Below are 17,084 nucleotides of genomic sequence, written 5' to 3' on the forward strand. Positions count from 1 at the left end.
ATTACTTATTCTATAATAATTTCACATTAGCCACCTATGATGGGTCATGCTTCTTTGTTATTTTTCTAATTCAATTTTTTACTAAAAAATAAGTGAGAGTGGGAGTGGAGAGTGTACCCTACACCATCAACAAGCAATTCTCAGGACATGAGGAGGATATCCAAAAATTCAACTCAATTTTGACACTCTCTGCCTGGAGATAGCATCAGATCCCATAAGTAAGAGCTTAGTCCCACAAAATGTACCTCCTCCCCCGCAACACACATACATATACTTCAGATCCCAGTCACAAGTCCAGGTTCTCACCTGGGCTTTTGACCAACTGGCTATAGATCAGAGGTTCCAAAGATCCCCTCCCTGGATTTGATTAATTTGCTAGAGGACTCAAGGAAATACTTACTTGCATTTAACTGTTTAACTGTTGGGGCGCCTGGGTGGCTCAGTGGGTTAACTGTTTAACTGTTTATTAAAAGACATGGTAAAAGATACAGAGAACATCCAGCTGGAAGGTAGGGCAAGGAATATGGGAAAAGATGACGAATTTCCATACCCTCTCCGGACACACCACTCTCTCAGCACCATGCATTCACCAATAAAGAAACTCTACAAACCCTGTACTTTTGGAATTGTATAGACGCTCATCATATAAGCATGATGGCTCCATTACTCTTCTCAACAATATGGGTGGCAAAGCTGAAAATTTCAAGCTTCTGATCTTGGCTTGGTCTTTCCAATAGCCAGCCCTCATCCAAAAGCCTACCCAGAATCACCTCATAAGGAAAAAAAAGACACTCCCACTATCCAGAAAATCACAAGGATTTCAGGAGTTCTGTATCAGGAACAAAAAGTCAAAGACCAACATTAAAACAAGAGAGGCTCCTAGTGTGCCAGGAACTGGGGTCAGAGACCAATATACACTTTCTACTATCTCACATTATTGAAATTTAGAAAAACCAAAATTGTAATAATACACCATGATTTCAGTATCTATATCCTTCCTTTTGGACAACTAAATCTTGATGCTTATCAAATGTCTTTTTGGGGGGGGGGGCTGGTCCAGAGTGGTCATCTTGCACTCAATTTAATTTAAATTTAATTAGCCATCATTAGTTTCTGACATAGTGGTCAAGGATTCATTAGGTGTATATATCACCAAGTACTCATCACATCATGTGCCTTCCTTAATACCCATACATACCCCAGTAACCCCATCCTGCAACCCCCTCACCTTCTGTAACCCTCAGTTTGTTTTCCAGAGTCAGCAGTCTCTCATGGTTTGTCCCCCTCTCTTATTTCTTCCCATTCAGTTTTCCCTCCCTTCCCCTATAATCCTCGGTGCTATTTCTTATAGTTCACATATGAAACTATATGATAATTTTCTTTGTTTGCTTGACATTTCACTTAGCATAATCCCCTCCAGTTCCATCCATGTCGATGCAAATGGTAGATATCCATCCTTTCTGGTGGGTGAATAAGATTCTGTTATGTAGATGAACCCCATCTTCTTTATCCATCTGGATTCCTTCCACAATTTGGCTATTATGGACATTGCTGTTATGAAGATTGGGGTGCATGTGCCCCTTCTCAAAAGGCCTTTAAAAAATTATTTTTATATGTATTATTTATTTATTTTTTTGTCATCGAGACAGAGAGAGGGAACACAAGCTAGGGGAGCAGTAGACAGAGAGAAGCAGGCTCCCCGCTGAGAAAAGAGCCCGATGTAAACTCAATCCCAGGACCCTGAGATCCTGACCTGAGCTGAAGGCAGACACTTAACTGACTGAGCCACCCAGGCATCTCTACCAAAAAGCCCTAAACACACACACACATACACACACACACACACACCCAGAAACAGAAACCTAGCAGGCATCTTACAACATTAGCTAATATATTTATGTGAGCTAAATTTGAATGAATCACCAAATGAAACCACAGGGATTAAAGTCCCCATAGGATACACACACATTAAAAGTTTCAGTTTCAAAAAGCATATTTTATAAAAGTACAGGGGTGTGTGTGTGTGTGTATACATTTTAGGACAATGAAAATGGAATTAAGTAAACTTGTTAGAAAAAATAGGTTTAGGCGTTTTCTCCAAAAGGCTGGAAGGCATTTGTCTGTATGTCAAAAAATAAACTGAAACCATGATTCATGATGTCTCCTGACAATATCATTTTGCTACTTTTTTATTATTAAAAATTGCATGTTTTGTATTTCAGATAGTATTACTTGAAAGATCAGAAGGAGTAAAAATAATTTTTAAGGAAAAATGTAAGGTAATACCAATGAATTATTAAAGATCTAAATGATAGCATCTGTATTTTTAAATGCACAAGAGCACTTTTTCCATGGGCTACAATCATTATTTGGAACTGTCACTAAATTATACCTTCCCAAATCAGGGTCAAAATTTAGAGCTTTAAGACAATGTATTTTTTATTACTATTTGTTTTAATTTTTCTTTCTGCAAAAAAAGGACTGACAACAAGTAGACATAAAATTGCGCCTATGGAAAGAAATTAATATCTCAGACAAAGACAAGATCTTTTTAAATGATTGTTCTTAACATCTGGCTGGAATTAATTACAGATAAGAGAACTTCATCCTAAGTGTTAAAAAAATACATAGATAATTCACACGATGGATAAACATTTGTGAACTCATGTTAAACAGTGAGGCAACTCTCTGACTATTGGAGAAATCAGTCATTTAGTATCTGCTGACCCCACGAGGGCCTGTTGTGACTCGAGTATTTGAGCTGTTTCCTGGAATGCATGTGCGTGAAATGCCCTCCGAGCAGGTGGTGATGTGTTCTGGCGCATTCCAGGGCAAGAGAGAAGGGGCAGCGTGAAAGAAGACACCCTGCAACCGTCTGTTAGGTTTCCCTAACATTTTTTCTGCTCATCCGCGTGCTCTCTCTTGCTCTGAGGCTGTATGTAGTTTAGGGAGAAACTACCACGGTTGCTGGTGGTGGTTTAAAATCCCCTCATTGGGGCTTGCAGAGCAAAGGAGATGCAGGCCAGCGACTCTTGCTTTTACCCAAAGCCCAGAGGGGCTGTCCTGCCCAGCATCACAGCATGAGGGAGCATATTAGTTTGCTGGGCATCCCAGCACACCATAGACAGGGTAGCTTAAAGGGAGACACTTGTCTCACAATTCTTAAGGCTGGAAACCTGAGGTCAAGTTGTCTTGAGGCCTACTTCCTTGGCCTGTAGATGGCTGTCTTCTTCTCCAAGTGCCTTCACATCATCTTCTCTCTGCACCTGTCTCTCCAACCTCCTCTTTTTATAATGACACCTGTAATACTGGATTAAGGCCCGCTCTGATGACCTCATTTTAACTTAATGCCCTTGAAAGACCTTATCTCCAAATACAGTTACGTTCTGAGATACTGCAGAGTAAGACTTCAACATGTAATTTGGGGGATAAATTTCAGCCCGTAATAGAGAGACAGAGCATAGAGACAGCCAAAGTACCAGTTGGTTTCCTTTTCAATATACAAAAATATATAAAAGGTATGTGACAGGATAATTTTTGAGATTTTGATAATTTTGTTCACTCTTCAGATTTCTGCCTTCTTCCTCTTCTAAGGAAGTAGACCTCCTCACTTCCTTAACTCAGGGACTTCTGCTGAGCAAGAATGAAAGGTGGTAATAGTGATTCCCAGTTTTGTAAGGTCTAAATTCCATGAAATGATTTTGCAAGGTGTCCCAAGTGCAGAGAAAAGCAAGAAAGGCGCCCTTGAGAAAAGCAAGAGAGGGACTTAGCCCTAACTAGGAGTGTCTGGCCATCTGGGGGTCTCCCAAGTAGTGCCGACCACCATGCTGCTGCCAGAGAAATAATGGTAAGATGGAAACAGCTACTGGGTATCTGGAGGGAGGCCAGACACCAAAAGCAGGGCTCCCAACCTTTGCCAACACTCTTCAGCCACATGCATATCACAGAGGCTGCCGTTGGGAACCTGGCTGCTGGTCAAGACGGTGGAGGTTCAGCGACCAGTGAAGGCAGATGAGTGAGGACCTGCTGCTCTGCTGACTCCCAACAACTTCACAAGTCCTGCACAGGAAGTAGCTCTAAGGATGCCTGAGACTGGCAGTCCCACCAATCCAGATCCAGTGAGATGGGGGACTTGAGTTGGAGTAAACTTATTAAAATTATAAAATAATATTCTTGAGCTAATTAAAAAGATACTTACATTTAAGCTTATAGTTCATTCATTCACTCATTCAAATGATTTTTGGGGGGTGCTTAGGTGGCTCAATCAGTCAAGCATCTGCCTTCAGCTCAAGTCATAATCCCGGGGTCCTGGGATTGAACCTCACATTGGGTTCTCTTCTCAGCAGGGAGTCTGCTTCTCTTTCTCCCTCTACCCCTCCCCCCTACTTATGTGCACTTGTTTTCTCTCTCTCTCTCTCTCTCTCTCTCAAACAAATAAAATCTTTTTCAAAAAAATATTTTGTGTGAGTGTCCTAGGCAGCATTCCTGCTCTCGTGGAGCCTGAATTTTACCAGAAAAGGAAGACAATAAGTATGCATACAATGGGGGCTAAAAAGAGAGAGGAACAGGGTGATCCCGCAGAGAGTAATGGGACTGATACACACAGGAGATCAGAAAAACTTCCCTGAGGTGAGACACAAATTATAATGATTTGATTTGAAAGGCAGGAAGAATAGCAAAATATGCTTTGTCAATACAGAAAAGATATGAAGGTTAGGGTCTCTGAAGTGTAGTAGATGTGTACTCCTTCCTGGAGAATCTAATAGGAAGTTAGTGAAGCTAAAGCTCAGGACCCTTCCTTCTGGGATCCCCTACAAGGCTCTGGAAGGAACACCAACAGTGTGTTTACATATGCATACGCCGTTGTTGTAAAATCCGCAGAAGTAAAATACTTCAACCGAATTTGGTTAAGATGGTTGTCTTTTTCATCCAGCTTCCCCTGCAAGTGATGGTGGAGTACCCACGAGGCTTTCTGGAATCCAGCCAAGGGGAGGACGAGGTAGGGATTTGTTCAGCTTGGGTTTCACGAAATATGCTCCTGTGGTTCACAACCGCATTCATGAACCGTTGTTGCCAGCTGCCCAGCACAGGAATGAAGAGCTTCCAGGCAGACGCTTCCCATGTGTTGTGTCCATTTGCCTCGTGCAAAAGCATTAAAGGGCAGGGCCAGAGGTCCTATCATAGCATCAACCCATTCTGAGGTGCTGACGCTGTACGTATTTGTGTAAGAGAGGACAGCAGAGTTTGAAATGTGAGGCACCACAGACCAGTCTGTGGACTATTCTTCTAATGGCAAAATACAAAAACCACCTGTGAAGAATTTGTTTCTTATTGATAGTCAAAAATGCAAAGGTGCCTCCCTTCAGGAATATACCAGAAAATGTAGCACATACTCACAAATGCACCATACATTCTTAATGGCTATTATAAAAAATAAAATGTACTGGAATTCTTACTTTATAGGCACAAACGCATAGCCATGTTACACTGGTTGGTTGTGGAAAAAAAAGAGGAAAGTAGGGGTGCCTGGGTGGCTCAGTGGGTTAAAGCCTCTGCCTTTGGCTCAGGTCATGATCTCAGGGTCCTGGGATTGAGTCCAGCATCAGGCTCCTTGCTCCGCAGGGAGCCTGCTTCTCTCTCTGCCTTTGTCTGTTTCTGTGCGCTCTCTCACTCTCTCTCTCTGACAAATAAATAAATAAAATCTTTAAAAAAAAATAGATACATTTAAATTTATAATGTCAAAATGTCTAAAAGTTGCAATAGTACTGTTAAAAGTACCTAACAAATAAAATAAATAATGCTGATGAGGTTGCTAAGTGAAAGTTTATATTGGAGTCAAATTCTAGATATGGGTAGCTGTTTAAGTCAGGAATCACTTTTAACCTATTAAGCAAAAATACGATTCAGATTGCTGCATTTTCTTGTATCAGAGTAATCTTTTCCAGACTAAACCATCCTCTACTACCCTGTGTCTTGCTTGCTATCCATCCTGGGTTTTAAAAACCTGCCTTAATTTATTCATTCATGTAACCAGTGTTTATTATTTATTTCAGTCACTGTTTTAGGCATGAGGTACATGGAAATTAACAAGTCAGACAAAGGCTTATTTCCCCTGGAGTCTCATATTCCTGTAGGTGGGGAAGGCAATGAAGATAACTCTGTATTTTGTCAGACGGTGGCAAAGCTTCTAGTAGGAGGAGGTGATGTTTGAATAGAAACCTAGTCCATGCTGTTGAAGTGATGAAATGATGGTGGTTACCACTGTTGATTTAAATAATAAAATCAGGGGCACCTGGGTGGCTTCATTTTAAGGTCTGCCTTCAGCCCAACTCATGATCCCAGAGTCCTGGGATTAAGTCCCACATCAGGCTCCCTGCTTAGCAGGAAGCCTGCTTCTCCCTCTTCCTCTGCCTGCTGTTGCACCTGCTTATGCACTCTCTCTGTGTGTCAAATTAATAAAATCCTAAAAAAAAAATCATAAACACATAAAAATATTTTGGCCAAACAAGACACTGTAAGTGTATCCTTTTCAGAGGCGGCACAGGTAATGGGAAGAGTCAGGGGCTTGATGTGAATTCAAACCACCCCCCATTTTGCTGCTATTTTCCGCACGGCCTTGAGTGCATCAATTGTCTTCTCGGAACCTCAATATTCTCTTTCGAAGTTGCTCTAAGCAATAAGTGAAATATTTTAAAATATTTTTTAAACAAGTGCCTGGCATGTAGCAACTGCTTCATAAATCTTCCCTTTAACTTCTCCCTTTGCTATCTTATCTAAAATGGATCTTCCTGGATGGGAACACAGAGGCATTAATGGAGAGTTTTTGGAAGGAAATACTTTTTCATTGCAGGTCGGTGCAACAGGCTTCCCACAAAAGTGAGGAATTTCCTAGAAAACTGCTAATCCCTTGCAAGGCAGCCAGCAATAACTGAGCAAAGAGAAAGTAAAAATCCCCACCCCCGACCGTGTCCAAGCAGCATACGTACAGCGGACCAGAATTTGTTACTCTTCACACCTCTTTGAAATTAGACAGACCTGGGTTTGTGTCCTGGCTCTGCCCCCCACCTCCTCCCCACTAGCTGGTTACTGGGGCTCCTATGCCTCAGTTTCCTCATGTGTGGAAAAGGAAGAGCTATTGTAAGGAATTGATGAGGTTAATTGATGCTCAGCACTGTGCTGGAACGTAGGAGGCACTTGGGGTTTTTTTTGGTTGTTGTTGTAATTAGTAGTGATTTATTAATTTTGGACTCTGGACACTTTCCCAATTCATTACCTTGCAGGTTTCTCAGAAGACCATGTAGTAGAAGTATTAGAAATATTACTAGATCCTTCAGCAGAACTGTGAACTGAGCCCTTGAGAAAACAACTGGTTTCATCTATGACTGGGATTCCACTGCAGTTCTCCTAATTCCCTAGCATCTCAAATAGTATATTCGATGGGTTGTATATCTGATAGCATATATGATGGATTGACTATATGCTCTTCCACTGTGCATCACATCCAGATTTAATGAAATTGCTAAACTAGATAGGGCTTTGGGAGATTCTTTTTCTGCTCTGCAAGCAAGAGAACCCCTTGGCCTTCCAACATGTTCAATGAATCAAGTTCTATGGGTCCAAGATTTTGAGTTTTCTGAAGGCAATAGTAGCTTCTCACCAAATACACATGGAATAAAATTGCATAGACTCACGCTGAATGCAATGGAAACATTGTAAATGTAGTCAAACTAACATATTTAACTTGGTTTGGACTTCAATTCCAGGTTTCAACTTTTGTGAATTAGCAAGTAGAGTGACAAAGAATAATGTTACAGGATTTCTTCTCCTGTAGTGCCCCCAGTTCTTGATCATGCTGCTTGGAAGAATGAAGAGGTAGACCAAACCAAGAGTGGTGGGAAATGAAGCAAATTTTATTGAGTGATAGCCAAGTGATAGCACAAAGTTCCCAAAGAGGAAAAGGACCCAAGAGGGTTGCCACCAGAGCTTCTAAGTCTAGGGGTTTTAATCTGATTAACTCTCCCTGAGCCTGTTATCCAACCAGGTTTTTGTCATCTATAAATCACATGGGATAAGGTGAAGGGCTCCTTCCAGGGTGGTATAAAATCCTTTTAAGGGTGGTTTCCTCTTAGGGTGGGGACCCCTTGAATTCAACTCTACTTTTCTTCTAACTATCCTTCATCAATTATATTTTTTCCATCATGATAGAATTCTCTTTGAAATCCTGAAGTGGATACAAACATTAAGGGGCCCATCTAGTAAGCATCACTCTCGAAACTTCTTAGAGAGAGGGAAACCTGGCAGTCAGATCAAGTAAATTGCTTTAGATCACACTGGAATCAGTGAGAGCAAACCAAGCTCCAGAGCCCTCTTCCCACATCAGTGGTACACAGAAAAAAGTTACATGGAAGTCACTTAGGCCATTGCCCTGAGAACACATTCTGGGGGTTTTCCTGAATTTTGTTTATTAGCGCTTTGCCAGATCTGGCCTTAAATATCTCTAATAATAGCACTTCCTTCCATTTTTCTTCTTTTCAACTTGGTAATTGTGCCAGCGGCCAAGAGCTCTGATTTCCAGGAGAAATTTGTTATCTGAAATATAACGTCCAGCTCTCTTTTCATATTTCTAGTTCTATTCTTCCTATTATTATCTTTTGCTTCCTTTCTAGTGCTGATACTAGTGATAATTTGGATTATTGAGAATAAGATCAGTATATATGAAAATTATTTCTCTGCAAGAATTTTAAATGTGTTTGAAAATCTTTCTTTCCATCTTTAATTCAAAAATTGTTTTTACGGGCACCAGTGTGGCTCAGTCAGTTAAGCATCCGACTTTCAGTTTCAGCTCAGGTCATGATCTCATGAATCATGAGATCAAACCCCATGTTGGGCTCCACCCTCAGTGGAGAGTTTGCTTTTGAAGATTATCTCCCTCTGCTCCTCCCCTAATTTGCATGTGCCCACACACACACTCTCTCCCTCTCTCTAAAATAAATAAATAAATCTTTAAATGTGTTGAAGAACTTAAAACCCAAGCTTAATATCTTCAATATAAGGTATAAAAAACTTTTTGAAAGTAGTTTTAAAGTCAAAACTTTAAAGTCATATTTGAGAACATCATCTGCCAAATATATGCAGAATTTCAAGAAAATGTAAGAGAAGTTTTTTGAAAGGCACACATAAATATGCATGAACATTTGCATAGATTAACAATTAAAAAGTTATGTTATCATTATAGGAAAATTCAATGCACACATAAGATACTTCAAACACATTTTTTCTTATGTATCTCATTTTTTAATGCATTTTGAAAATCCAAGAATCACCCAAATTTAGATAATCATTTTGAAAAGCTGTAAAATCCAGAGTAAGTATACTGTACTTTTGGAGGAATTAAGTTTTTTTAACAAATGCAGGCAATTAAAAAAATATATATGTGAGCTCTAACAGAGCCATTGCACAGATATTTCAAGTAAGATTATGTCTTTTACTCCAAAATTTTTCATTAAGTAGTTTTTTGAAGTCTGAGGGAGAATAGGGGTGGATTAGGTCACTGCAACATTTATTCCTGTGAAGTGCACATTCAAAGTTAAAAATGACAGAGCCTGACTTGCAGGGAAATTTTCAGCCCAAAATTAAGATAATGATCATTAAAACTGATTTCACTTCATTCTTTCCAAATCCATCTTATCCTGCTTTAGCAATAAATGAAATCCAGATGTCAGAATGATGCAAGATACTTTGTTTTAAGCCCTGTGAAACAGAGGCATGCTTCCCAGTTAGTATCACCATTCATTTAAAAAACAAACCCTTTAGTTTCTTACCAAAATTGTTTTGGCTAAGGAAACCCTGGGATGTAAATCATTAAGGGTTACCAATAGCCTTCAAGAGATGAATAAATGAATCATAAATACTATCCAGGTATAACCCAAAGTCATAAGATAACTGTCTCAGAGTTTTAAGCCACTTTTGTTCAAAGACTGATAAGATTTATAGTATGGTAAACTTGCTTTGGTCACTGAATTAATGGAATGACAAACACACAGATGTTCATATTCAAGATGCAAAATGAATTCAGGATAACATCCAACTAACAATATTCATCATTAAAGATTAGTAGAACAAATCTTTAATAAGAATTATAAGATTTTAAAGGAGAAGCATTCAGGTCACAACTATCCATACAACAACACAAATATTATTTTGGTCTAATCTCAAAAACCTTGAGCTAGGGGCAGCTGGGTTGCTCAGAGGGTTAAGCCTCTGCCCTCGACTTAGGGCATGATCTCAGGGTCCTGGAATCAAGCCCCACATTGGGCTCTCTGCCAGCAGGGTGCTTGCTTCCCCCTCTCTCTTTGCCGGCCTCTTTGTCTATTTGTGATCTCTCTCTCTCTCTCTCTGTCAAATAAATAAATAAAATCTTAAAAAAACAAAACAAAAAACTTTGAGCCTGTAAATCATTTCCTTTCTTTGGTTTATGAGTCCATTTGTGAGCTACTTACCTCTGCTTCATTTGTTTGTGAAAGAACTGAAAAATGTAACTGTTTCAAAGGCTATCTGCTCTTGAGGGAAACTACATGGACGGCATTCTTATTCAATAATACATTATCAAATATATCAAATATAAATTATAATTTTCAGATAAACTTCAAGGAAAACATGTACAATGAATTATATAAATACATATGGGAAACTATTCTAGTAACAGAAAGATGAAGTAAATGACCACCTTTAATAAATGTACTTTTTAAAAAAAATCTGTAGCAGCGCCTGTATGGCTCCGTCGGTAAAGCTGCTAACTCTTGGTTTTAGCTCAGGTCATGATCTCAGAGTCCTGGGATCAAGCCTCGGGTCAGGCTCTACCTTCAACGTGGAGTTGGCTTGAGAATTTCTCTTTCTCTCCCTCTGCCCCTCCCTCACTTACTCTCTCTAAAAAATAAATAAGTCTTTTTAAAAAAATCTGTAGGAATGACTGACTTATACTGAAGCATTTGCTTTGACTATTTTCCCTGTAACAAATAATATATATTTTTTGCAACACAGTTGCAACACAGATAATTTATGACTGAAAAAAAAAAAAAGCAACAGGTACAATCAGGAATCTGCTCTCTACTTTTAAAATAAACCTTTGGTGGGGCGTCAGGGTGGCTCAGTCTGTTAAGTGGCAGACTCTTGATTTCAGCTCAGGTAATGATCTCAGGGTGTTAAGATCAAGCCCCACCTCAGAACCTGCGCTGGGCATGGAGCATGCTTAAAATTCTCTCTCCCTCTCCCTCTAACCCTCTCCACAAAAATAAACAAATAAACATTTTGTCATTGTTCTTTAACCAATGATGCCATTTAACCTAATTTACACATAATAATGTAGGCAAATACACTAATATCTTTTGTTGCCTTTGGATGTTTAAAAGAAAGTGATTGAGTTCAATGTATATTTTTGGATAAACTTAAGAAAATTAATATACGCAGTCATTCAGCTATAATATATTAGACACTGGAGATACAAACTCTTGGCTCCTACCTTCATGGTATCCAAGATCTAGAGCAGGGCTTGGCAAACTGTGAAATGAGTGTCTTACCTCTCTGGGACAACCACTCTGCATTCTTTTTTTTCTTTTTTTCTTTTTTTTTTTTTTAAAGATTTTATTTATTTACTTGAAAGAAAGAGAGAGTGAGAGAGCATGGAAGGGGAGAGGGTCAGAGGGAGAAGTAGACTCCCCGCTAAGCAAGGAGCCCAATGTGGGACTCAGTTCCAGGACTCCAGGATCATGACCCAAGCCAAAGGCAGTCGCTTAACTAACTGAGCCACTCAGGCACCCCCCAGTCTTCGGTCTTAGTGCAAAATGAGCCAGAGACAATCTGGAACTGATAGTGTGACTATGTTGTAATAAAACTTTACTTCTAAAACAGGCCAGAGCAGATCTGGCCTGTGAGCCAAAGCTTGTTGATCAGTGGTTAGAATAAAGGAAAAACAATATATTAACCAACAATATCATAACATTAAAAGATAATTTCTTGGAGCTGTGTTTCTGAATATTAGGTGATATCCTTCAGCAGAACAAAATGGCCACAGAGACTGCTAGTAAAGCCAAACATATTTTTTTTTAAGACATCTATTTAAACACATCAAAAGTGGGATGCCTGGGGATCTCAGTCAGTTGAGTGTTCGACTCTTGATTTCGACTCATGTCATGACCTCAGGGTCCTGAGACAGAGCCCCACGTCAAGCTCAGTCCTCAGGGTGGAGTTTGCTGGACATTCTCTCCCTCTCCTTCTGCCTCTCTCCCAACGTGTGTGCACGCACGTGCTTGCTCTCTCTCTCTCTCAAAATAAATTAATTAGTTAAAAAAAAAAAAAAAGACATCAGTGGTGCCAGGGTTAATCAGTCGGTTAAACATCTGCCTTCAGCTCAGATTCTGGGATCAAGTTCCGCATCAAGCTCCCCTGCTCTGTGGGGAGCCCGCTTTTCCCTTTGCCTCTGTGTGTGTGTCTCTCTCTCTGTTTCTCATGAATAAATAAATTAAATATTTTTTTTTTAAAGACATCAGAAGTGCTGAACCAACCAGAATTAGGAGATATCAAGATTCCAGAGAAGGACAAGAAGCTGAGAATATATATTTTGCCAAGCGTGCACTGAAACCAGAAGCCAACAAATCAGCAGAGGCTTTGTTGATCTCTTGGAGCAGTGCAGTGGTTCTCAGGGGTAACTTGCCTCCAGCAGATATCTGACAGGGTCTGAAGACAGTTCTTGATTGTCATGATGTTGGGGAGGGGATGGTTTGCTTTGGGCATCCAGTTTGTAGCAATGAGGGATGCCACTGAACACCTTATAAAGCACACGACAACCCCCATTCCCAGTGAAAATTTTCTAGCTCCAAATGTCAATAACACCTAATTTGAAGAACCCTGGGCTACAAAAACAAAAGGGAGGGTTTGGAAACTTACACACACACACTCACTCCAACTGTATATAATTCTTAATCCTGATTTGGTTAGAGATTTTCTAGAAATCACTGTGCCTGATTCTTACAGTCTCAGATCTGGACTATTCCTGCCCCTATTAAATGCCACACATGAAGTGTTCTGAATTGTCTTCATTCTTTAATAAGTTATTTCTATTTTTTTATGCTATTCTACCTCCTTCCTTTTGTAGTTATTGAAAAAGGAGTCAACATATATTCTGTCCACTTTATTATAATCTAGTGCCTGTTTCAGTGACTCCACACATAGCTTCTTAACCAAATTACAGTTGTGAAACCAGTGGTCTTCCTTCAGCCACAATACTTAAAACTGCTAAAAGCCTCTTATCTCCTTCTCTGACATTCACCAAGCTGATTCTCCTTCTATCATCTTTTTTTTTCCTTTCACCACCCCATCCACTAAATACGCCCTCACGCCCGCGCGCTCAGTATATGTCAGTTATTACACTGTGCCTCTGGGCTTCAAATCCACCCTTCCACATTCCGACGGCTGACGCTTGAACTTGAGCTGGACTCTCAAATTCTTTCGGCTTTGCCGGCCGCTCCTTACTAAGCCTGCCAATAGGGGGCGGTGGAGGGAGCGCGCAACGCCGGAGAAGGCAGAAGCCGCTTCCGACCTGATCGGTTTCCAACTCCGACCTCAGTCAGTTCCCGCGCCGCCCTTGATTCCAGTTAGTAACTATTCCAACAGCACCAGACAAGCAGCAACCCCTCCTCAGAGGTCTAGGCCGGCCCCACGAAGTTCTACCTTCAAACTTCATGTTTTAGTAATTCCAGTTTCTTCCCTTTATTCCCTTAGACCTATCCCGCGCGGCCGGGGCAGAACTGCCTCTTACCATTGCTACAGGCATAATGCCCTGGTGTTCTTACTTGCCTTTTCAGTTAATACTAGAGCCAGTAACCCATGGAATAGACGCTATTATAGCCATCATCATCTTGTTTATTCATCAGGGTGGTAATCTAACACACTTTTTTTTTTTTTAAAGATTTTATTTATTAATTTGACAGAGAGAAATCACAAGTAGATGGAGAGGCAGCCAGAGAGAGAGAGAGAGGGAAGCAGGCTCCCTGCTGAGCAGAGAGCCCGATGCGGGACTTGATCCCAGGACCCTGAGATCGTGACCTGAGCCGAAGGCAGCGGCTTAACCCACTGAGCCACCCAGGTGCCCCAATGTAACACACTTTTATATTAGATATAAAATTTTGATGTTCATTGAAATTGATATTAATCACAGGAAAAAGTTTGGCCTCTAGGGCTTAACTCATGGCCAAGGTCACCCTTTCATTGAACCCCCAGACCAGGCCTCCATGACTTGTTATGGGATGAGGGTGGTGATAGTGTAGGCAAAAGATAGACCTGAAACTGGAAATTTGAAACACTAAGGAAGGGCAGGGGTGGGGGTTCTTGGCAACATACATAAACCTTGATGAAATGAGAACCCTTGGGCTAAGCTAAGGACATGGGTAACACAGGCTTCATGATGCATCAGGCAATAAGGGCTATTGAGACTGAAGATCCAGGCATGCAGGATTATTTATTGTATCATCCCCAAAACACCCAAGAAGCATTACTCTTCGAAGAAAGGTTGTCGATGTGGTAACATCATAGGACAGCATGCTTTAGGTTGACTTGTGAGGCCACCGAGAAGCGAGTCAAGGCTGAAAGGCCCTGAAATGTATACCCCAAAGTAACTCGGACGTATACCTATCGTTTGCACCTGCAAGCTTATGTAACTGGAAATACAGGTCTTTATAGAGAAAGAGATCTTTGGGCTTGGAAACAGGAAATACATAATACTTTGCAGCAAAAATAACAGAGTAGGACAGGAGTCCCGAGAGTTTCTAGGCCTCCCCATATCAGGAAGTTTTGAGGAGATAGTATGCATTAAAATGTTATAAGTTTGGTGGCACGGCTTATATGGGAACTCTCTGAGCCTTCCTTGTGTGAAACAGCTCTAAAAAACAATAAAGTCATTTAAAAAAATGTCGTAAGTTTTCTTTTCTTCTTTTTTTTTTTTAGAAAGGGCTTGAAAGCAGGGAGAGGGGCGGGCAGAGGGCAAGGGAGAGAGAGAGAGAATCTTTTTTTTTTTTTTTTAATTTTATTTATTTGACAAACAGATCACAAGTAGGCAGAGAGGCAGGCAGAGACAGAGAAAGAGAAGCAGCTCCCCGCCGAGCAGAGAGCCCGACATGGGGCTTGATCCCAGGACCCTGAGCCAAAGGCAGAGGCTTTAACCCACTGAGCCACCCAGGCGTCATGCTGTTGTTAAGTTTTCTTAAATGTTGTGATTTTTAGTCCCATTATTTTTATCAAGACGCACTGTCCCACAGTGAATAACAGTAAAATTCTTAACTGAAAAGTGTCCCTATGCTTGTTTTTAGGGAAGTAGGAAGTGGAAAGATGATATCCTCATTACAGAGCCAGCGAAGACTAGAGAAGATGCTAATGAATTGTGGATAAGGCTGATGCCCTTGGGTCTGTATAGCAGGAAAGAAATGAGCACAAGGAAAATAACCTAGCATCAAGAACTGACCTGGAGAAATTAATGGTCTGGAACCCCTATGGTTTTCAATTATGCTGAAGTATAAACTTGGAAGAAAGCAAGAGAAATGAAGGTAAATGAGAAATGCCACTACTTGATTCCTACAGTTGTACTACATTATTGTGTCTTCTCAAGATTACAGTCAAGGTATAAGTCAAAAAAAGTCTTTGTAAAAAATAAAAATACTCTAAATGTATCATAGTTATGATATAAAGATCAATATTATACAAATAAATGATTTTAGAAAAATCTTTGTGACTGTTAGTATAAAAGCATTCTACTCAACTGGAAATTAAATACAATCTTAAACTTTACACTGGCTCTTCAGAGATTTTTTAAAAGTAATTTTCATGCTGAATTTGAAGAAATTCAAAATTTTAGTAATTTCACAGATTATTTAAGGCATTTGATTTTTCCTTCTTTTTTTTTTTTAAGAATTTATTTGAGAAAGAGAGAGCAAAGGAAGAGGGGTTGAGGGATAGGAGAGGCAGAGGGAGAAGCAGATTCCCCGCTGAGCAGGGGAGCCCGATGCAGGGCTCAATCCTAGCACCCTGGGACCATAACCTGAGCTGAAGGCATACGCCCAACTGACTGAGCCACCCAGGTGCCCTAGGATTTGATTTTTCACAAAAATATAAAGTATCCTGTTTTGGGCACCTGGGTGGCTCAGTGGATTAAAGCCTCTGCCTTCGGCTCAGGTTTTGATCCCAGGGTCCTGGAATCGAGGCCCACATCAGGCTCTCTGCTCAGCGGGGAGTCTGCTTCCCCTTCTTCTCTCTCTCTCTGCCTGCCTCTCCACCTACTGATCTCTGTCTGTCAAATAAATAAATAAAATCTTTAAAAAAATAAAAGTATCCTGTTTTGATGAACCATATGCTCTGTGCAGTTTTCTATTGGCAAATCCAGAAATTTTCCATCAAAGTCTTTCTGCTGACAAATGAAATCCAAACTGTTATTAATTTATTGTGTTTTGGCTGGCCTTTGGAGTTATCATTTTCTTATTTATTATGCACCTATCATATTTCATCATGCTCTGTGCTTAATATGATTATCATTTGAGTTTCCTGGGGAATTGGGCTCCTTTATCTGGCTCTTACTTATGCCTTCTTATGAGTAATTCCTTGAAAGGAAGTATTTTCTCACATTTAGTATTTCTTTTGCACTGCTTTGTTAAATTACCCCAGTGCCTTTAATGGAAAAAGTCAAAGAAATACTTATCTGTATTTTGTTCCATTAATGTTTAAAAAAGAATGAAGACAAGTTCTATAAAGATTGCCACAGTTTAATGCAATATAATCATAGAAATAGCTTAATTGTATTTATTTATTAATTATTTTGAAGCCAACAAAACACGATTTTATGTAAATATATAAATGTACTATATATATTTGAAATACTGCATGATCTGGAATGATTTCTCTGCATCTCAATATAAACTGTGGCTTAATATGAAGCTTTGCTATAGAGAAGGCCTTGATTATCCTTTGGTAGGTTTTATAATCCTCCATAATAAATCCATAGACATCTCAGAATTAGAGCTATACTAATGCCAAAGAACAAGAAA

The 17,084-nt window shown here is 40.0% G+C and overlaps 1 protein-coding gene across 2 annotated transcripts in view; it reads left to right on the plus strand.

Moving 5' to 3' along the window:
- Nucleotides 1-15,435, plus strand: part of LOC309862944 (uncharacterized protein) — a 68,022-nt gene extending 52,587 nt beyond the window's left edge. The window contains exons 4-5 of one of the 2 annotated variants that reach the window (XM_082727387.1): nucleotides 4,934-4,999; nucleotides 15,360-15,435. In XM_082727387.1, coding sequence (XP_082583513.1) covers nucleotides 4,934-4,999; nucleotides 15,360-15,367 — 74 coding nt within the window. In that variant the 3' untranslated portion in view covers nucleotides 15,368-15,435. The remainder of the gene's footprint in view (nucleotides 1-4,933; nucleotides 5,000-15,359) is intronic. The other variant, XM_082727390.1, reaches the window with a different exon arrangement.
- Nucleotides 15,436-17,084: the final 1,649 nt, after the last annotated feature.

This window comes from Mustela nivalis (genome assembly GCF_964662115.1).
Source record: "Mustela nivalis genome assembly, chromosome: 4".
Lineage (NCBI taxonomy): Eukaryota > Metazoa > Chordata > Mammalia > Carnivora > Mustelidae > Mustela > Mustela nivalis.